The 20,074-nt window shown below is 40.1% G+C and overlaps 1 protein-coding gene across 2 annotated transcripts; it reads left to right on the top strand.

The window, feature by feature from the left end:
- Nucleotides 1-1,922: 1,922 nt before the first annotated feature.
- ntrk2b (neurotrophic tyrosine kinase, receptor, type 2b) lies at nucleotides 1,923-18,172 on the top strand. Of its 2 annotated transcripts, XM_073477356.1 has the most exons (18): nucleotides 1,923-2,135; nucleotides 5,219-5,293; nucleotides 5,386-5,457; nucleotides 5,556-5,624; nucleotides 5,708-5,859; nucleotides 5,992-6,128; nucleotides 8,360-8,492; nucleotides 8,928-9,233; nucleotides 9,325-9,342; nucleotides 9,471-9,479; nucleotides 10,188-10,222; nucleotides 10,488-10,587; nucleotides 11,461-11,649; nucleotides 13,277-13,407; nucleotides 13,548-13,720; nucleotides 15,010-15,250; nucleotides 17,413-17,571; nucleotides 17,987-18,172. In XM_073477356.1, the coding sequence occupies exons 1-18, from the start codon at nucleotides 1,939-1,941 to the stop codon at nucleotides 18,170-18,172; spliced, it is 2,382 nt and encodes a 793-aa protein (XP_073333457.1). In that variant the 5' UTR covers nucleotides 1,923-1,938. The 2 variants fall into 2 exon arrangements, with proteins under 2 accessions (XP_073333457.1, XP_073333456.1); XM_073477355.1 differs by lacking the exons at nucleotides 9,325-9,342; nucleotides 9,471-9,479 and having other exon boundaries at nucleotides 8,928-9,275.
- The last annotated feature ends 1,902 nt before the right edge of the window (nucleotides 18,173-20,074 follow it).

The following is a 20,074-nucleotide window of genomic DNA, read 5'->3' as shown; positions in this document are numbered from 1 at the left end:
GGACACCAACATCAGAGCAATACTCGCAGGTTATTTTTAAGCATGTTACTACCTTGATCCACCTTTCTAAAAGCTCTATAGATGAAAAAAAATGTTTTACTTTATTTGCCTACATAAAAATGTTATCAGTAAGACCTTTGAGGAAAGGTAAGTTGCAGGTAGTGTCTAAATTATTGATGTAGCCTATTATTCATATGTATACTGTGTATAAGTGAGTGGAGGCCAATGTCAGAGCAATACTTGTAGGTCATTTTCAAGCATGTTACCACCTTGATGTTCAGCACTGCACGGTAACTCTCAAAAGACTGAAAAATAAAGGATTTATATGACATTTAAATTGCTTAGTTTGGAACATTAATCCACTATCATATATTTTTTTTCCGGAAAAGTGTCTCTTTTATTCTGCACCTTTCTAAGAGTTCTGTAGATGTACATTATTTTTAATCATTTGCCTACATAACGTAACATAATGTTGTCAATAAGACTGTTAAAGGGAAAGGTAAGTTGAAATTTGTGTCTAAATTATTGATGTATCCTAATACTCGTATATATTATATGACATTTAGTTTGATCATTTTGAAGCATTAATTGTGCACCTTTCTAACAACTCTATAGATGCTTTATTTTTTAAATAATTTACTGACATAAAAACTATCAATAAGACTGTTACGGAAAAGGTAAGTTGCAATTAATGTCCAAATTATTGATGATGTAACAATCAAAATAAAATATATACATGAGTGAGTCATTAAAAACCAAAATGTGCCATAGTCTGTTCCTTTTAGTGCTACAATTACAACCTTTACAAATGATTACAGTGGGTTGTAATTTATATGTTGATGTAATGTGTCAAAATTAACAGATACAATCTTTATCCTAAATGATCCCCTCTTATTCCTGCTCTATCGTGCACTGATCAGTGATTGGAGTGAGACCCATTTGAAGCTTGCAGACATAGTATAGGTAATTATTTTTCATAGATGCACCCCGTCTTGTGCGTCAACCGTACGTCACACTATAGGCCTAATGGCCAACCGTACAACAGTGTTGGTGTGGAGAGAGAGGGAAAAAAAGCGCTGCTTTCATCCAATGCATGGCTTCAGAGTAACTACAACACAAGAGTTTACATCCATATTGTTGTTGTGCCCACCACAAACAGCTGGCATTTGACCCACAGCTGCAGCCTAATGAGACTGCAGCATCTGATGTTTTGGGTTTTTTTGTTGCATGTTAAAAATATAAATATATATATATATAATTTTTTTTTCTTCTCTAAAACACATTCCTATAAATACAACTTGTCAGAAATGAGATCTCCGGGGTATCATCATCGCCACCATCTCCCCTCTGTAAACCCAATCCCGGTGATGGCTGGGGGGAGATGCGCTCGTCCTCGGCGATAATCGATAGACGCATGCAGGTAGCCTTCCTCCCTACACACGCAGCATCACCACGCATCCTTACTCCACTGTGCAGTCTCTCCTATTTTCTCCCCCATCGCCACACATATGAGAAATCGCTCGTGGGGGCCGTGCCTATTGATCTATAAACATCTGGAACACCTCATATTTGTTTTACAAGGCAGAGGCGAACAGTCTGTGCCCGAGATAGAGGAGTGAGACAGCAGCAGCAGCAGCAGCAGCAGCAGCACCAGGACGGACCACTTGACACCTTGCTTCACGACATCGATATGCAGTAGTGTGATACCAGCTCTGCGGAGACAGGAAGGCCAGTCCATGGCATCTTGATATTAAAACCGTGGGCTCTGCGCATTCCTCACCGACGGCGTAGTCTCTCTTTTTTTTTTCTTTCTTTCCTGCGGAGTCGAAAAGGATTAACTTGGCCAGATAAAGGCGGCGAGGGAGGAAATCTTAACATTAATTCAATTTGAGCAGATTCTGTTTTGGGGGATTCGTGGGGGATATCATTGGACCTGCGATGGACTCCAGCGCGGGGGAATATGGCATGGCTCGTCTTGGATTGTTTTTGGTTTTGATGGGGCTGTGGAGATTTAGCGATGCTTGCCCCGCATCCTGCTCTTGCAGCATCTCAAGGATTGTTTGTATTGATTCTGTACCAGGGATCGAGGATTTCCCTGTCCTCACGTTAGATGACATGGAAAACATCACCGAGATGTAAGTGTATGAAAATGATCGTGCAGACAGGCGGCGTATGAACTTATTAGGATGCAATGCGTAAAGAACTACCTTCGATCGTAGGTCGCAATAATACCCAAGGGCTGGGATTAAAAATAATACTACTAATAATAATAACATCAGGAGCAATATTAATAACAGCAGGCCTGGTATCATATATTTCATGTCCAACCCTTGTGGATGGACAGAGATCTGTCTTCTGCGCTTAATGTCAAACCCAAAAACGTGTGATTTTAGTCTCATATGGGTTTGTCAGATCATGTAGCCTAGTGTATGTGCGCGCACTTGTGGTTGTGTGTGTGGCTGACTAACGACGACGGTGTGTGTGTGTGTGTGTGTATGTGTGTGTGTGTATGTGCGTAATGGTGGTGAGAGTGCGCGTCAGGCTTATTTGGACTATACTCGGTGTTTCCTTTACAAAACAGCTCCAGAGCCACTGATGGAGTAAAAAAAAAAATGTGTGTTAGGCCCCAGCGCAGCCTCCGAGGTGTTAATTCGGCTCTTTTTGCTGAGGGGGGGTGGCGGCGGTGAGACGAGAAACAGAGCCAGCGTCTCCAAATGACCACATTACACATGAGATCACATCAGTTGTATACAGCCGGCGATAGTTATGTAGCCTCATCTGCGTCAGTGTGTGTAGGATTGTGTCGGCTGCTACAAGCCCGCACAAGTGTACAACTGCATTGCTGAAGTAAACAAACCCTTCACAGCATCAGGAAAGATTAGACGTTGCCCCTTAAAACAATGCACTAAGTTGGAGTTTGTTTAAGATTTTTGGTGATGGGTGGGGAGGAGACACTTTTGTTTATTACAAGTTAAAAGTATCTTCAGAAATCTACAGGGTCAGTGCTGCTTCAGGAGTTTTGTCTTTATTCCCAAGGATTACAAATGGGAGAGAGGAATTTTTAAATCCTAGGTGGAGATGCCCAACAGTCTTGATTGAAGTTTTTATTGTATTTTGTAGCTATATTATGTAGACAAAGGTGCCATGTACCACTTTATGAAATGGCTGATTTCGTCCACATCACTTTTTAAAGCTTAATTTGTAAAAAAGCCTTCTAATGGTGGGAAATTATGACCAAATAACATTAACACGGTCTAATATGTACATGCAGTACACTCTAAACTAAGCCTAAGCAACAGCCTACAACAACTGTAGAAAAACTGCTCTTATTTATTAGATAAAAGGTGTGATCAGCATACCGTAGAATCACAATACAATTTCAATATAAATCAATATCGTACAATAAAGTATCTTCAGAAATCAACAGGGGCAGTGCTGCTTCAGGAGATTTGTCTTTATTTTGAGGTTTTGAGATTTTGAGGAAGGTGCTGAGAAGCTCAACAGTCTTGACTGAAGTTTTTATGTCATTTTGTAGCTATGTTATGTATAAACGGCTGATTTTGTCCCCATCACTATTAGAGCATAGTTTGTGAAAAAGATGTTACATATTAATGTTAAAGATTTGAACCCAGGGCCTAATAAATACATGCAGTGCACTCTAAACTAATCCTAAGCAACGGCCTACAACAAGTGCAGGAAAACCGCTCTTGTTTATTAGATAATAGATAATAGGTGTGATCAGCATACTGTAGAATCACAGTATGATATACTGGATGGGCTGATAGCAAGCTAGCTAGAAAAGCCGAGGGTTTGCAGTCATTTACAGTACGTAATTAGATCAACTATAGCCTACACAGGAGGTTACAGTGTAGCTTGCTTAAGAAGCGTCTAAATCACATATGTTGAAGACTATTTAACAAACATAATTTAATCTGAGTCCTTACGTCTCCACCACTTTTTGACACAAAGTGATGCCCTTGTACGAAGGGATGCATGATATATATCAGACCAATACTGGGAAATGTATATTATCAGCTATTTATTGGTGTCTGTTCAATTCTGTGAAGCAAAAGTGCTTTCATTGACTTACTTCTTTACAGGAAGACAACATGATTGCAATTTGCAGCACATGATCCACGAGGATTCACAGAGGAAAGGAAAAAAGTCAGCAAGTTTTAACACATTAAATCTTACTCTCAGAGCTCTGGGATATCTTTGCTCACTACATCTTAGCCTTTCTTACTTTCAGGTGTGCATAAACTCCACGTTAGGAACTTTAAAATACAAAATTGTGAGATTATCTATCTTTGTTACCTTAACTGTATCGGCCATGAAAAGCAGGTGATTATCAGTTATCGGTATCGGCTGAAAAATATAATATCATGCATCGCCAATAGTGCGTTTCAAAGGTGATAAACTGATGAATTTATGTGTCTACCCGGAAAACTGAGGAAAAGATTGCAAGATTTGGACTTTAGAGTTTTTATTTTATTGAATACAATCAACATTTACTGATTGATGACTGTCCAATCAAGTCAAAGTTTATTATAGCCCGATATCACAAAACATGGCTCAAAGGGCTGTACATATAATATAATATAATATAATAATCAGATTTTATATATAACATGTCCATATATGTCTCACACAAATATGCTTATAGATGTCATGTTCACATAAGTCACTGTATGCTAACATTGCTAATTTTAACTAAATTAATTTGCATTTGTTTAAAATGTGTCATTACCAAAAGTTTAAAAAAGGTTTTAAGGGCTGCTAAAAATGTCTGACCCTTCTACATTTAAAATCTGCCCAATATAATATGTAACTAAAAAGATTATATCACACACACAGTGTTTCAGATCAATTTATTCAGCTGACATCATCATCATCTCGGCTTTAAACTTTACATTAAAGGGGCTCTGTGAAACTTCTGTGTCGTGCTGGAAGCTGTTTGTTAGTTTATGCTGTGTTAGCTACTGTTGCTCTCTGTTAGCGGAGCAGCGAGAGACACTGAGACGAACAAACCATTTAAAAACAACTTTTATAGGCAAACCGAGAGGGACGGGGAAGGTAACATTACTATCTCCTCGCATATGGCCGATAAAAAAGTGATTAATACATGAAAATTGTTACCTTGAGCCCCTTTAAATAAATCCATGACTTTGCTAAGAACCTGTGTCATAACGTGTTTTTCTTCTTCTATTTTTGTTCACAGATACATTGCAAATCAAAACAGACTGTTTGACATCAATGACAACAGTCTGAGGCACTACATAAACCTCAGAAACCTGTAAGTATCATCCACTCTTGTTTTTTCTGTGCCTGTCACGGAGTCACGATGTATTTCACTAACTGATAACTCTACAATTTAACTTCCAACAGAACAGTGATGAGAACGAGATTGACGTCTATATCATCAGATGCATTTTACAACAATACGAGACTTCAATACGTGTAAGAGAACATTTTAAATCCCCTCTGGAGTTATTTCATTGACGTACACGTGCGTACAGCCTTGTTTGGACTTCCATTGCTTTGCTTTCTCATTTCAGAAACCTCAGAGACAACAACCTATCGACGCTGTCATGGAGAACATTTCAGAACTTTAACTCGTCACTCCCGTAAGTGTACGCGAAACTGTCGGTGGTGCACGCCCAAAGACGACAAGTTTCTCATGCGCTGCTCGTGTGCTTGTATTTTCCAGGCTCTTTCTGTCCGGAAACCCTCTGGATTGTGTTTGTGAGAACTTGTGGATCAAACTGAGGCTCCTAGAAGACCCCGACAGCCAAGACCTGAAATGCTTGGACGACAGAGGACAGCCGAGGTCCTTCGTCAGGCTCACTCCACCCGGCTGTGGTAATGTGAAACCGTGTTATAATAAGCAGATATCGAACATTTAGAGGGACAGAAAAACAGAGGTCGGAACAAAAGCGGAAAAGGAATCTGCAGACAAATCAATGTAAAGATATTTCATGTCATTTCACACAGTGGTTCCCAATGTAGAGGTCACCCCAAGAAACGTGACACAGATGCAGGGGAGTAATGTGGAAGCTGAGTGCACCGCCTCAGGCTCCCCTCCTCCTGAGATCCTGTGGAACCTTGATATGCTCTCTACCCACCACGAGGTGAGCCGGGCTACCACACAGCCTCCCCTTTAAACCTTTGGTACAGGTTCACCACTTTGGGCTCCTGTTTTTTTTATTTTTTATTATTGGTCTTTGAGTGGAGCGGAAAACATCTTGGGAAATTTGACGCCTGTGGCCGGAAATATTACTTTTGAGAGGAGCTCAAGTTTCGAAGCTGTGAACTAGAATAGGATGAAGGTCATGATAGGATAGAGACGTAGACTTGAGACTAGGACTCGTGTAAAATATAGGTTTGGTGATGTTCTTTCATTTCATTTTACTAACAAATCCCACGAAAAGACCACAACACAGACTTAATCCTACCAGAACGTGTGTGTCGCTTACTCCTCTTCTTGAGAGAAAGAGTAAAAACACTCTGTTACAGGTAAAACTCCTTGAATAAAAGTACAAAAGTACTCGCACCAAAATATACTTACAATAAAGTACTCATTGTGCAGAATGGCCCCTTTAGAATAGAATATTCCCTGTTAAATGATTGTATTATAAATATTAATGTCCATCACTTAATGTTGCTGCTGGTAAAGGTGGAGCTAATTTTAACTGCTTTATACACTGCTGACTACCTCGTAAATTTCCACCCTGGAGATCAATAATGTTTTATCTCATCATAACCTTTGACGGTACATCATGATGTATTTGTAATTCATATTTTATTATTATTATTATTATTATTTAAGGGTTTTTCTTTAAAAATGTCTTCTGATACAGTTACTAATTACTTTTAAAAAAATGTGGTCGGTAACGTAATCCAAGTGTGACAATATAAAAGTAATGTAGCTCGATTACTTTCCGTTACTTTTGGATTTACCTCCATACCAAGCATATGTTTATCTTAAATTGTAATCCAGTTACTGCGAATGTATCTGTAATCTAATTACATCTTTTTTGTTACCTTTTTTGCATCCTAATAACGTCAATCCTGTTACATGTATTCTGTTACTCCCGAAGCCTGGTGACTAAAGATAGTAGTTCATAGTTCAACCATAATGTTGCATAAAATTAAATCACTCAAGTAAAATACAAATACCTCAAATTTGTACTTACTTACTTACTTAAACTATATATCATGCTCAACTGGTTACAAGTAAAGAATCCTTATATAACAGTATTAGCATTAAAATATATATGAAGTAGTTGTTTGTGCAGGATGGGTCATTTAGTGAAGTTTACTGTTGCACTGATGTAATTTTAGACAATAATAGTTTATTGTTAGACTGTAAAATGTCTTGTTGTGTTTGATAACCACATTTGAGCAATCATTGCAGAAAATGTGTGTGTATATCGGGTGTTATGTTGATATCGGAATTTTTTTTATCCCTAACATCAGTCGAGGAAAAAGCGATTTCCCTCTAAATACAAGTTTACAGTAGCAGGAAATGTAAACACTCAAGTTAAATACAAATACCGCTTGCATTATAATCATTGCATTTCTTCGTCGTCTCCGGACCGAATGCAACATGGCCAATGCAGACTGACATCTAAAAAACAATTACAACTTGCCCTATCGAGAGTAATTCCTGAAGACGTCTCTCCATTTTGTCTAGCCTCTAGCCTCTGTTTACGTCCAACATCCACGCGTGACGTAGCCACGTAGCCGACACCGCGTCATCCTCTGACAAAATCACGCTTTACATAGCCTAGTTCATTGTTGGTCTTTTTGGATCTGTGACAATAAGGAAAAATAGACGTATCCTTAATCTCGATATGTGGTGTAAATATGTTACGACTGTCTCGGGTTGATGGCTGTTATAGCAAGTAGCTTACTGTATGCATGTATTAGAGACAGTGGTGGGTTGTGGGTAATGTAGGCGGCAGGTTTTGAAAAGGAAGAAGAATGTGTGGAGTAAAAAAGGTGATATCTCTGGTTCTGTTGCATCGATTTCGATCATTTGCTTTTAAACTGGGCATGATGATGAACAGCTGACTGCTTTTCAAAACCTGGTGCCTACATTACCCACGATGCAACTTGTGACATCACTGGAGACAATTTATCAGATTACATGCAGCTTCCTCTGGAGCCACCAAAGGCTTTTGTACTACTTTTTTCCACATATGCAGTTGTACTCCCCCAGACCTATAAACACACTTTAATGTGTAAAATTATGGCGTAACCCTTTAAAAAAAAAGAACTAGTGACTTTCTTAGATCAACATCAAATCGATTTTACACACATGGGACGTGTAATGTAAATATTGATGCTGTGTTTCCAGGTTTATCCTTCAGAAATGAAGAGCACCCTCACCTTGTCAGACCTGTCTCCTGATGATAACGGCAGGGTGATCATATGCAGCGCTGAGAACATGGTCGGTCAGACGGAGGCCACAATTCAGCTCAATATTCTCTGTAAGGACTCCTACTTTTCTGTTAGCACTGACTGTAAATGTTAACCAACTATAGCATGCGTCTAATTTCCTCTCATGATCTTTTAAATGGTGTCCTCAAGACTTTGTTATTTCCAGTGGAAGCACAAGGCTCCTCAGTTTGTTATCATTACTGTCTCTTGGGAAATCTTATTGACTCTCCATGTTTCCTTTCCATAACTCTTCCTCCTGTGAAGCTCCTCATGCCCGACCACACTCCTCTGCTTGTTCACCGCCACATTTCTCCTCATTTTCCTCATCCATGTTTTCCTGATGTCAGTGTTCAGATGTTGTGTCATCAGTCTCTCTCCTCCTTTCTAAGTCCATAACTGTTGCTTTTCCTACTGGCTTTTACTCCTGGTGTTGACTTTCCTATCACCCCGTTATTACTCTTCCTCTACTGTTGCCTCCGTGTCAGTTGCCCCCACCATCCAGCAGCTGCTGGGGCCGGAGCGCGACCACCACTGGTGCATCCCCTTCAGCGTGACAGGGAACCCCAAGCCTGAGCTGCAGTGGTACCACGAGAACAAGCTTCTCCTAGAGCAGGACTACATCCGCACCATGATCCACCTGTTCACCGAGAGCGAGTACCATGGCTGCCTGCAGCTGGTCAACCCCACGCACATCCACAACGGCATGTACAGGCTGGTGGCGAAAAATGAGTACGGCCGTGACGAGAAGACGGTCTCAGCCCAGTTCATCGACCCGCCTTACGACCATACAGGTGTCATTCGTTCTGTTAGAAATCAGTTCATTTCCGAGGCTAGTTTGTACTTTCAACAGCTAACATATAGATTTGTTCCCCTTTTTGACAGATGACCCTGACTACTACTGTAAGTAATTATTCAGCTTTTTAAAAGCAGCAATTTTTCTTTTTGGTAGTTTTATAATAACTTTAAACACAGTTAAAATGAACTCTTACTTGTTCTTGTTCTTGTTCTTGCACCTCGCCTCTGCCCAGACACGACAGGTAGGTGTTTGAACTTTTAGAGCGCTCACACTATATCTACACTATATATTCTCGGGATTGGGAATCACCAGAAGCCTCATAATAAGAAATCATCGCAATTCCTAAAGATATAATATGTACGACTTTGCATTAAAATGACAAGGACTTCAAGTCGTGAACTTACATTATTCCAAGTTTACTCAAGGTCGCGATATCTTACGGGATAGAGCGAGGAAGGAAGTCCACGAATGTGACAAAACGTAACGTGAATAAAACTAAAACATTACCTCGTCCATGAACATCAACGATTCAGGTGAATGACTGAACTCAGCACTCACCAGAGACTCCGCACCGAACTAGCCAGCTTTGATACGACAAATGTCTTTTGTTTTGTTTTCATAGATATATTGCGATTTGTTACCTTTATTCAACTGCAAATTAAGTCCGCATGTAGGAAAACTTTGTCAACATCTGTTTTATCGAATAAGATAACATTTTCATTCTGTTTCGCTCGCGTCAATCAGTTTTAATTGCAGCTAAATGTCAAGCAGATAGATTGACTTAAAAACCTACAGCAATGTTAATCATTTATATTTTTCATTTATACTATGCTGTATCTATTTCCCCCCCGCCCGTAATATATACTGTAACATGGCACTCGTCATCAATAACTTTTATTATTATTGTTTTCAAATATTCTGACAAGCATTTTGATTTTGATTTTTTCAGACCCGCCGCTCCCTCCTTTGGATGACAGCGTCGCAGTAAGTGATCCTCATCAGTCCTGACCATTTACAGAAACCTTGTTTATTTATTTATAAATCTTTTTCCTGGTTTTGTTTGAATTGTTTTTGAAAAAAGGCCCAAAAATAATATGTATTAGTGTTTTATGTATGATAAATATGTTTTTTTTTACTCCTTTAGTTTGTAGCACGTTATCGGGATCCCAACCCCAGATTAGTAACCACTGATCTAAAGGACGTTTTGTCGACCGTTACGTTTCTAACAATCTTTTCGTTGTCTTTTCAGGTGTATGTAGTTGTCGGAATCGCAGGAGTTGCCTTGACTGGTTGCGTTCTGATGGTCATCATTCTGAAATATGGAAGAAACTCCAAATTTGGTATTAAAGGTGAACTAATTTTCTTAAAGGAGTAGTTCGACATTTTGGGAAATACACCTATTCTTATATCACTTATTTCTTGCCGAGAGTTACAAGGTGACACTCTCATATGTGTGAGGCTAAAGCCAGCAGACGTTATCTTAGCTGAGCACAAAGAGCTAGCTCAGTTCCAGTCTTAGTGCTATGCTAAGCTAACCAGCTGCTGGCTGCAGCCTTGTATACACATGAGAGCGGTATCAAGGTTCTCATTTGACTCTTAGCAAGACAAAGAATTTCGCAAAATGTCGAATTATTCTTTTGTTAATTATGACTATGTAACACACCGTGATTCTGTGTGTTATAGTTTAACGTTATTTTGTTGCACATATTCCATTTGATTTGTCAAGAAATCCTCTGATCCTCAGGTTTAAAATCTTTTTAGTGGGGTCGAAACTCATGAAGATATTTAATGTAATGAAAATGTGCCATATCCTGCACAGTTATGGATGCTTCATGAGGCGAGTTTTATGTGATAAATACATTGATGACAACGCTTAAATATCCTTATGTCTGCTTATGTCTGCTTACAACTACATTAAACCATTAATGAAGTGATTATATAGTACTTATAAGTGGAAAATAGGTTAAAATCAAGTGCTACTGTCTCAAAGCTCATTGCAGTTTCCGCTGAATCAGAGACACAATGACTGTAGAGGAATTTATAAGTCCTATTTTGTTCTCATGTTGATTTAGTCGGCCTGTGATCTGCTGATACATTATTGTTTTTGTATACAACTTGTATTTTCTCTTTTTTCTCCCTCCTCCTCTTCCTCCTGTGTGACCACAATCCTTCTTCGCTCTCCTCTCCCCTCCTCTCCTCTCCCCTCCTCTGTGGCTCCCCAGGCTCCTCCTCAGTCATCAGTAATGACGATGACTCTGCCAGCCCTCTTCATCACGTCTCCAATGGCAACAACACCCCGTCGTCCTCGGAGATGGGTCCAGACGCAGTGATCATTGGGATGACAAAGATTCCTGTCATTGAGAACCCACAGTACTTCCGTAACTCCGGCAGCATGCTGAAATCTGACACGTGTGAGTTACTGCCTCGCTCGGCAAACGGCCGGTAACCCGGACCTTTTCTGATAAATCCATGCAGGGGTCACTGCCCGACGCCATATTTATTGTCAGCATCCTGCTGTATTGTGATAGCGACTCCTGCTCTTGGGGGGGGGGGGGGGGCAGCTGGACACTTAGCCTACACATGATGTTCAGACACACAAGCTTGTTTACAGAAGGTCAAGTCAGTAGAATCAAATATTTTTTCATTCTCGGACACACATGATTCATTTTACTCCTGACAAATTTTATTTGGAGCTGATTCAATTTGTTGATTGGCTGAAAAATAACAATCAGCAATTGTGATAACTGTTTAAGTAATTTATCGAGCAAAAATGTTAAACATTTGCTAGTTTTAGCCTTTAAAATATGTAGATTTTGTTTTATTTTTATTGTGATTTTTTTTTTTTTTACATTTTCATTTGTATTTTGTTCATTTCACATGCATCACTTGACATGGTATCAGTGCAAGTGCAAATAAATCCACGTAGAATTATGTTCAGTATCCGTTTTACATCCTGACTCTTCTAGAGGTTTTCTTTTATAACACTGGTCACAATTATTAGCAATAGAACACAGTAAGCTTTCTCCTGAGATACTACAAACAAAAAGGAAATGAAAAAAGAAAAGGGAATCAAGACCGAGCTGGTAGATGCCATGAAATAATATATTTAATTATATTCTCACTCAAAGTCTGACCTCAAAGGGCGAATATGTATAAATTCACTTAAATTATGAAGAGAATGTGAATAAATAGCAGTTTTGACATTAAGGTTTCTATCTGTTGTGTTACAGAGATATCTACTGAAGTTAGCATGCTATCCAGCTAGCCCAGGCCCGGTCCAATGCTCTTGTGCTAAATGCTAACACTCCCCTGGTTCCCGAGCTTCCAGTCTAAACCGCTAGCTGCATTGTAACTGAGCCAACTAGCTAACTGCAGCTACAGTTAGCTAGTAATTTTTCCCTTTTTTTCCCCCTGACAGCCTGAAAGTATTTTGTAGCAGCGTCTTATCATTGATATTCCATCCTTCAAATGAGATGTCACCCGTGTTTACAGCACCACATCTGAACAGGATGTTGCCTCCAAATACATGATTACATTTTTATGAATTTCCTGCCAAAAGGGAACAATAATCTGGCAAGATCTGAAAGTGATTGGCGTCATTTATCCCACAGTCGCTAACATTTACTGCCACTTCCCAGAAGTCGTTTTTGCAAAGGTGTAATAAAGAAATTCCAACAGAATTATTGCCATGTAGTCGAACGAGTTGTTTCGTGTCGTTTTTTTTGTTTTTTTTGAATATCTTTTAGTTTTGGACTGTTCATCAGACAAATTATTCCATCTGAAGATGTACACTTGTGCTGTAGAAGACAGCGTCTGGCTTTTTTTTTCTGTTTCCTAATATTTTATAGGTGAATTTATGAATTACCAAATCAAATTGCTCATCATTTTTGGCCTAATTTAATTTGACCTGTAGACTTAAAGGGATATAAACTCCTTCCAGTAAAGATGACCGACATTTTACGTACACCAAAATTCCCACTACATAATCAAGAGACACTTGTGACCTTGAGCCTAATTCGTCTTATTTCTGCATTTCAGTCGTCCAGCACATCAAGAGACACAACATCGTCCTGAAGCGGGAGCTGGGAGAGGGAGCCTTCGGGAAGGTGTTTCTTGCTGAGTGCTACAACCTGACACCAGACCAGGAGAAGCTCCACGTGGCAGTCAAGGTACGGATCAGGAAGCCGTTCTCTCAGATAATCAATGCACTTGTCAATCAGTTAGTGATTTCTATCGACTAGATGTACATTAATGTAGACAACGCTCCTGATTGTGGCTCCCTTGTCATTGTGTCTCTGCCTTTCGTCAGACTCTGAAAGAGGCCAACGAGAGCGGCCGGGCAGACTTCTACAGAGAGGCCGAGCTTCTCACCAACCTGCAGCACGAGCACATCGTCACCTTCTACGGAGTGTGTGTGGAGAGCGACCCTCTCATCATGGTGTTTGAGTACATGAAACATGGTGACCTAAACAAGTTCCTCAGGTAGGTTCATTTTCACATGAGCTAAAGGAAGAGTTCAACATTTTGGGATACATGCGTCTTGCTTAGATGAGAATACTGACACTGCTCACATGTCGGTATGTTCAATATGTGGCTAGAGCAGCCTAATAGCTTAGCTTAGCTTAGCAGGATTTTCTTTCTTACGTTCTTATTATTTTGCTGTGTTCGGGCTGTTTTTTGGATTTCTGAGAAAGATAGTTGATTGTTAATTCTCATTCCCAGGTCGTCATAAACTGACTGATTGGTGGCTGCCAACCCATTTCTTGGCTGCGAGCTGTGACTTACTGGATATGATGTTTAATTAGTGGCAAAACCCACGCACATAAAAACCATAATATAATACAATACAAGCACACAGAGCAGAGTATGTGAGTGGAAAAGCATCCTTGCAAGGGAGCATTTCTGCTCCTGGTCTTGCAAGATCGGGTCTGTGTCTTGGCATGCTGTCGAGGTCATTGTCTCTTGGGCTGTGCAGCTGTAGATCCTCATCCGGACATTCCTTCAGCTCTGCTCTGGAACAAACTCTCAGCATTTTCAACTATCTCTGTAAACATGTTTGTCCGGTAACCCCTGATGGAAGAAGTATTACAATCCTTTACTATTACAATGAAAACGGTGAAGCACACTGAAGGTTGTAAATGCTGAGTGTTTGTTCCAGAGGAGTGCTGAAGGAATGTCCTGACGAGGATCTGCAGAGAGAGGATGACCACAGCAACGTCACCACAGGATGTATGTGAGGGAGAAGGGAGACTTTAATTCAGTAGCTCAGATCATACGTGAGATGATGCCGGAGCAGCAGTATTGTTGGACAGAGCCAGGCTAGCTGTATCCTCCTGTTTTCAGTCCCTATGCTAAGCTAAGATAACTGTCTGCGGTGTCAATCTTCTCAGCTAACTAAAAAGTGAGTAAGCCTAGTTTCCAAAATGTCCAAAAATTCCTTGAAGCGTCCAGTGTGAGCTGAAGTTACGGATGGCCAATATTGTGATATAAAAATTTTTTTCTACCTGCCTAAACTTTTCTTTTCACCTGATTTAATGGAAGAAAAAAATCTTCAAAAACTTGAAAATGGATCACCAGAAAGAAACAAAGTTTCATTTGACTAACAATACAAAACTCAAAGATAATTCATTCAATTTTCATTCAATTTACAATCTCAGAATATAAATGGTAGAAAGTTGTATTTAAAATCGGCATTTTCTAGTGGAAGGGGTCATCACAATGCGTCATTTTCTTCAGTGATTGAAGCTCTGACGAAGTGTTTCTGGGTGCAGGTCCCACGGTCCTGATGCAGTGCTAATGGCAGACGGTCAACACAGTATCCTGGTGGAGCTCACCCAGTCCCAGATGCTGCACATTGCCCAGCAGATTGCTGCTGGCATGGTCTACCTGGCCTCCCAGCACTTCGTCCACAGAGACTTGGCAACCAGGAACTGCCTGGTAGGAGAAAACCTGCTGGTCAAGATAGGAGACTTTGGCATGTCCAGAGATGTTTACAGCACAGATTACTACAGAGTGAGTCCAAAGTATTTTTGATTTTTGTCCCCATTCTCACCTCATCTTACTCACGCAACACACACACACACACACACACCCTCTGATATACACACAGAAATATGGAAATGCGGCCACATCGTCTCAAATATGTAATTAGAATTTTATTCCAGTTTTGGCCTGAAATAGCTGTGTAGCTGCAGAAATGACAATTTCAACCAGAGGTATTTTATCTATTTTTAATACCATTTAAATGCAAATTCTATAATCTGCATAAAATTACTGTTTCGATGGTAATAACGGCCAACAGTGCAAAAAAATGCATCAGCCATGTCTCTTTCTCCCAGGGCAATGAGTTAAACCTCCCTTCACTCGGCATGACCGGCATCATATTAAACCATAGAAGAGTTATAGTATATTGTATGTAAATATCACACTTTGATGGATAAAATAAAATAAAAAAAGAAGAAGAAATTGTCACGTTGAGGAGCAGATTGAATTATTTTATTCCCCGTCTCAGATCCCACAGTGCCCTCTGCTGCCCGAAGCAGAGTCAGAAATCCAAACACACACACGAGAAACATCATCTCAGTGATGCATTTGCCGCGGCAGATAAGATCACCATAAACAGCGCCTGTCACCAACTCCTGATATCAAACGTTTTTATCAAAGTGAAATCAAAAGCATGCACACAGCTGACAATACGAGGCCATCTCGTCTGCTGTAAGCTGCTACAGTAAATTAGATCAACCAGGAAAACTAATATAACTGCAGTTAACAATTAGTTTAGTTGTGAATAAAACTAGAATTATAGGATATAGAATTACAGTCATTGGTCATAAAGAGTGTCATATAGTGTTACGACCCCCTCCAAATGAGGTCTAACACGAGACAAACAAGTTGTAGTTTTAAAGGAAGGTCAATTTATTGAATAAATTACAAACAAAAGGGGAAAAAAACTAAACAGTCAAACAAAACAAACTGATGGGCTGGCCAAAATACACAAAAGAAGAGCAGCCTCCCAGACCAACCCACCTGGGCCGTCAGAACTGGGGGCTAACCCTCTACCCTAACACAACAGAACAACTAAACCTAATTGAAATGAAGCCACGAAAACTGGACTACCGCACCCATCAGATAAACATAAATCAAAAACATAAGACCTCAGCCAGAGAGAGACCAGAGCCTAGTGCCCTACCCCGTCTTATTGGATTTTCCCAGTCAGCCAGCTATCACCTGGCAAGGCAAGAAGCCAATCACCAGCCACAGTGACACACCCTGGCCAGCAGAGAGGGAGCGCGTAACAATAGTTTCTGCGCTTCTCTGTTCCAAAATTGGGTAATTGGTGTCGAATATGAGCTAATGTAGGTGAAGTGGTGAAGGGATGGACATACAGTAAAGGTGATTAGATAAAGGAGGCGACGGGAAGGGAGGGAAATGCGTTTAGTAGACAGGAAATAACTGATGGAAGAGCACAGAAAGACACTGATTGGATGAGCAACGGCAGGCATGTTACAGGAATGCTCGGGTGACTCAACTTAATTGCTGCGTATACACTCAGTTTCCAGTTAATGAGGTACACGAGGCAAAAAATAATGCAGTTTAATACAACAGTGCTGCAGTAGATCCACCTTGTATGACGGTTATGATGTTAAGATTTGTTTACATTGTTGATTCAACTGTGTGCTCGCTTAAATGTGTTGTTTTATAGGCTACAAACAGGTGTTTTCCCACCCAATTTAAATCAATGAGCGCTGGCTTAAAGGTGCACTGTGTAGTGTTAAGGAAGAAATTTTAATCAGGAGAGATTAATGTCTAAACAAACTAAATAAACAAACACTCTTTGTTTTCATGACTGAATAAACAAACTGACCTTGAAGGACAACACAAGTTCATACTTTTTTAATTTGTTTATATGTGGCGGACCCTGCCACCTTTTCTAGCTTCAAACAGTGTTCTGGTGACCTTATTTTCCTCTGACAACAGCTTGTTTATTCACTTATGGAGTTTGTATTATTACCTCATTGATATTGTAGTATTTGAATTTCTTCTCCAAAACTACATAGTGCCACTTTAACATGTGGCTAAAAATAAAGCACAGTCAGTTCAACCAGCGGCTGTTCAGAAGATGTTTTTATTCTCTGATGGAGACTCTCTCTCTCTCTCTCCCTCTCTATCTGTAGGTGGGCGGTCATACGATGCTGCCAATCCGCTGGATGCCCCCAGAGAGCATCATGTACCGGCGGTTCACCACAGAGAGTGACGTGTGGAGCCTCGGCGTGGTGCTGTGGGAGATCTTCACATACGGCAAGCAGCCCTGGTACCAGCTCTCCAACAACGAGGTCAGAGTCACACGAGCTCTGCAGTTACTGTGGTCATCGCTGGCTCTTTCTTAAGTTCATGATATCCATTTACACTGACATTATTATATCATATTCATCAAAGCGCTCATGTTAGCTTTCTTCCCACAATGTTTTTGTCATTTTCTCATAGTTTAACATTCAAACAAAGAAGCAAAAAATGCCGATACAACAGTTTGAGACCAGAATGTCAACGCTTCAAACTGTCTAAACCAAATAATAATGTGGACCAGCTTTTTTCACTCAGCTCTGAAAGCTTATTTTATCTCAGTGTTCTTCTGGAAAAAAAACCAATTACTACTGCATAAATGAGAAAACCTAATGATTATCGTATTTAAATCATTTTCGTTTTGTTAGCCAAACAGCAGACTTTGTTTTGTCCCCCTTTCTCCTGCAGGTGATCGAGTGCATCACCCAGGGCCGCGTGCTGCAGCGGCCTCGCACCTGTCCTAAAGAGGTGTACGACCTGATGCTGGGCTGCTGGCAGAGGGAGCCCTACATGAGGCTGAACATCAAGGAGATCCACAGCATGCTCCAGAGCCTCGCCAAGGCCTCGCCTGTGTACCTGGACATACTGGGCTGATGCACCGGTCCTCTTGTATGTACTTTGCGTGCATGTGTGCGTGTGAGCTGGGTATGTGGAGAGTGTGTGTTTGTCTGCACATGACGAGACGGAGGGAAGAGGAGGAAATGAGGGTCGTGCGACTGCGTGAGCGCCTGCGTCTGTGTACAGTACCTGGCTGTAAATGTTACTGTAAATGCTATCGTCCGTGTCCTCATCACATCGAGAAAAAGCCTTAAATTTTGAGTGATTTGCTTTTTGCTTTTTTTTTTGTTTCTTATCCATTCGCAGACGTTAACTGAGGCATGTTTCACAAATGGAAACCAAAATGCATACAGAATTATGTAACTTTATCCAAAACCATCGACACTCCTATATGTTAAAGGCATAAAAAGAAATGAAACCCGATAATCAGAAACATTGATCACTGGGTTATTCTGTCGTCATCGCATTAAAATAATCACTCACTGCTGGGAACGAACAAAGGGAAAATAACGTGTCTCCATAATGGACAGTGTATGGACACAACTTTGTAGATAGAGCTTCGTCTTCTTTGTCACACAGAGCAACATATTCTGCAGGAGGAGAAAGCGACTCATTAGGTTTCTCCTCAAGCTTTTTTTCTTTTATATGTCACGGATTAATATTTGTGTTTATAAATCTCGTTTCTGTTTTCATACCAAGCAGCTGATTTGTTTTTTGAGTTGTCTGCGGAAACTTTAAACCTACATGTATAATATCATCAAACTGGTCTCGTCAATCTGCATATAAATAAAAGGACTTTACGCTTTCAAATGAAGTGCAGTGCATACGTCAAAGTTCAATTTTCCCTGCAGATGATACACCGATCCTTTCCATTAACTTCATTTTTTAAGTGTGAAATTTGGATGCATAACTGAAACGATTGGTGTATCATCCGCACGCTAAATTGGTGCTATTTGAGAGACTAAAGTCATGTTGTTTGTACTCAAATTGGGCCGACTATTATACACGTATGTTTAAAAAAAATCAGTGTGAAACCCAGATAGATTCTCGTTAATGCCTGTCTGTCATATATAACCTACTCTAGTCCGCTGAAGGACTTCCCGATGTAAAATCAGTGTTGAGGTTGTAAAAACTCAAGGGCAAACAGCTTTTTTTGAGTTTTTTTTAATTTTTCAATAACGTCAACATTTGTCATATTTTATGTAAATATCTGTTACAAAAGGTCACTTTTGTTAACGAAGTGGTGTTTTTAAACGTTGTTGGAGTGCTCTCCTCATCTCACAGCCTTTTCATTTGATGTATCTAAAGCACAGAGAATGAGGACTCGGCGGTGTTGAGCTGTGCCTATCCCCCCCTTAAAAAAAAAAAAAAAGTGAGCACAGTTTTTTGTTTTGTTTTGTTTTTTTCATTCACCAGCAATGCCATTTAGCAAATCGTTGTTGTTCGGTGGCCCATATCTGTAAGTGATGTGGTTTTGTATGCATCTTCAGAAGCAGGTTTTCAAACGTCGTGATGAGATTGTGTTCATGGTTTGACGAGAGAAGATGAACTTCGGGATCTTCTCTCAGAGAGATTGTCAGGGCATTTCGATGCAGTTTACTGTGCACTAATGTAGATCGAAAATCTTGAGGATTTCTTTGTTTTCAGCACTTTGGTTTTGTATGTATTGAAGTTGTTTATTTGTCATTTATTGACATAACAAGAGTGTACTTTAAAGATCTAATCTTAAATGCTACATAAAAGGGTAAGAGACCACAGTAAAAAGGGTTAATTAAGAGTCTGATTGGCCTTAAAGTGTCCCAGGGGTGCTTTCATCGCTCTGAGCTGCCCCACAGCTCCTCACTTTGGGCATCGGTAAAGCACATTTGTACAGGCTGAGGACCTTTAAGTGGAATTCTGGTATTTTTAAACCTGAGTCCTATATTTAAATGTATTGGG

Source organism: Pagrus major, chromosome 12 (genome assembly GCF_040436345.1).
Source record: "Pagrus major chromosome 12, Pma_NU_1.0".
In the NCBI taxonomy this organism is placed as follows: Eukaryota; Metazoa; Chordata; class Actinopteri; order Spariformes; family Sparidae; genus Pagrus; species Pagrus major.
This window is presented reverse-complemented; position numbering and strand designations above follow the sequence as displayed.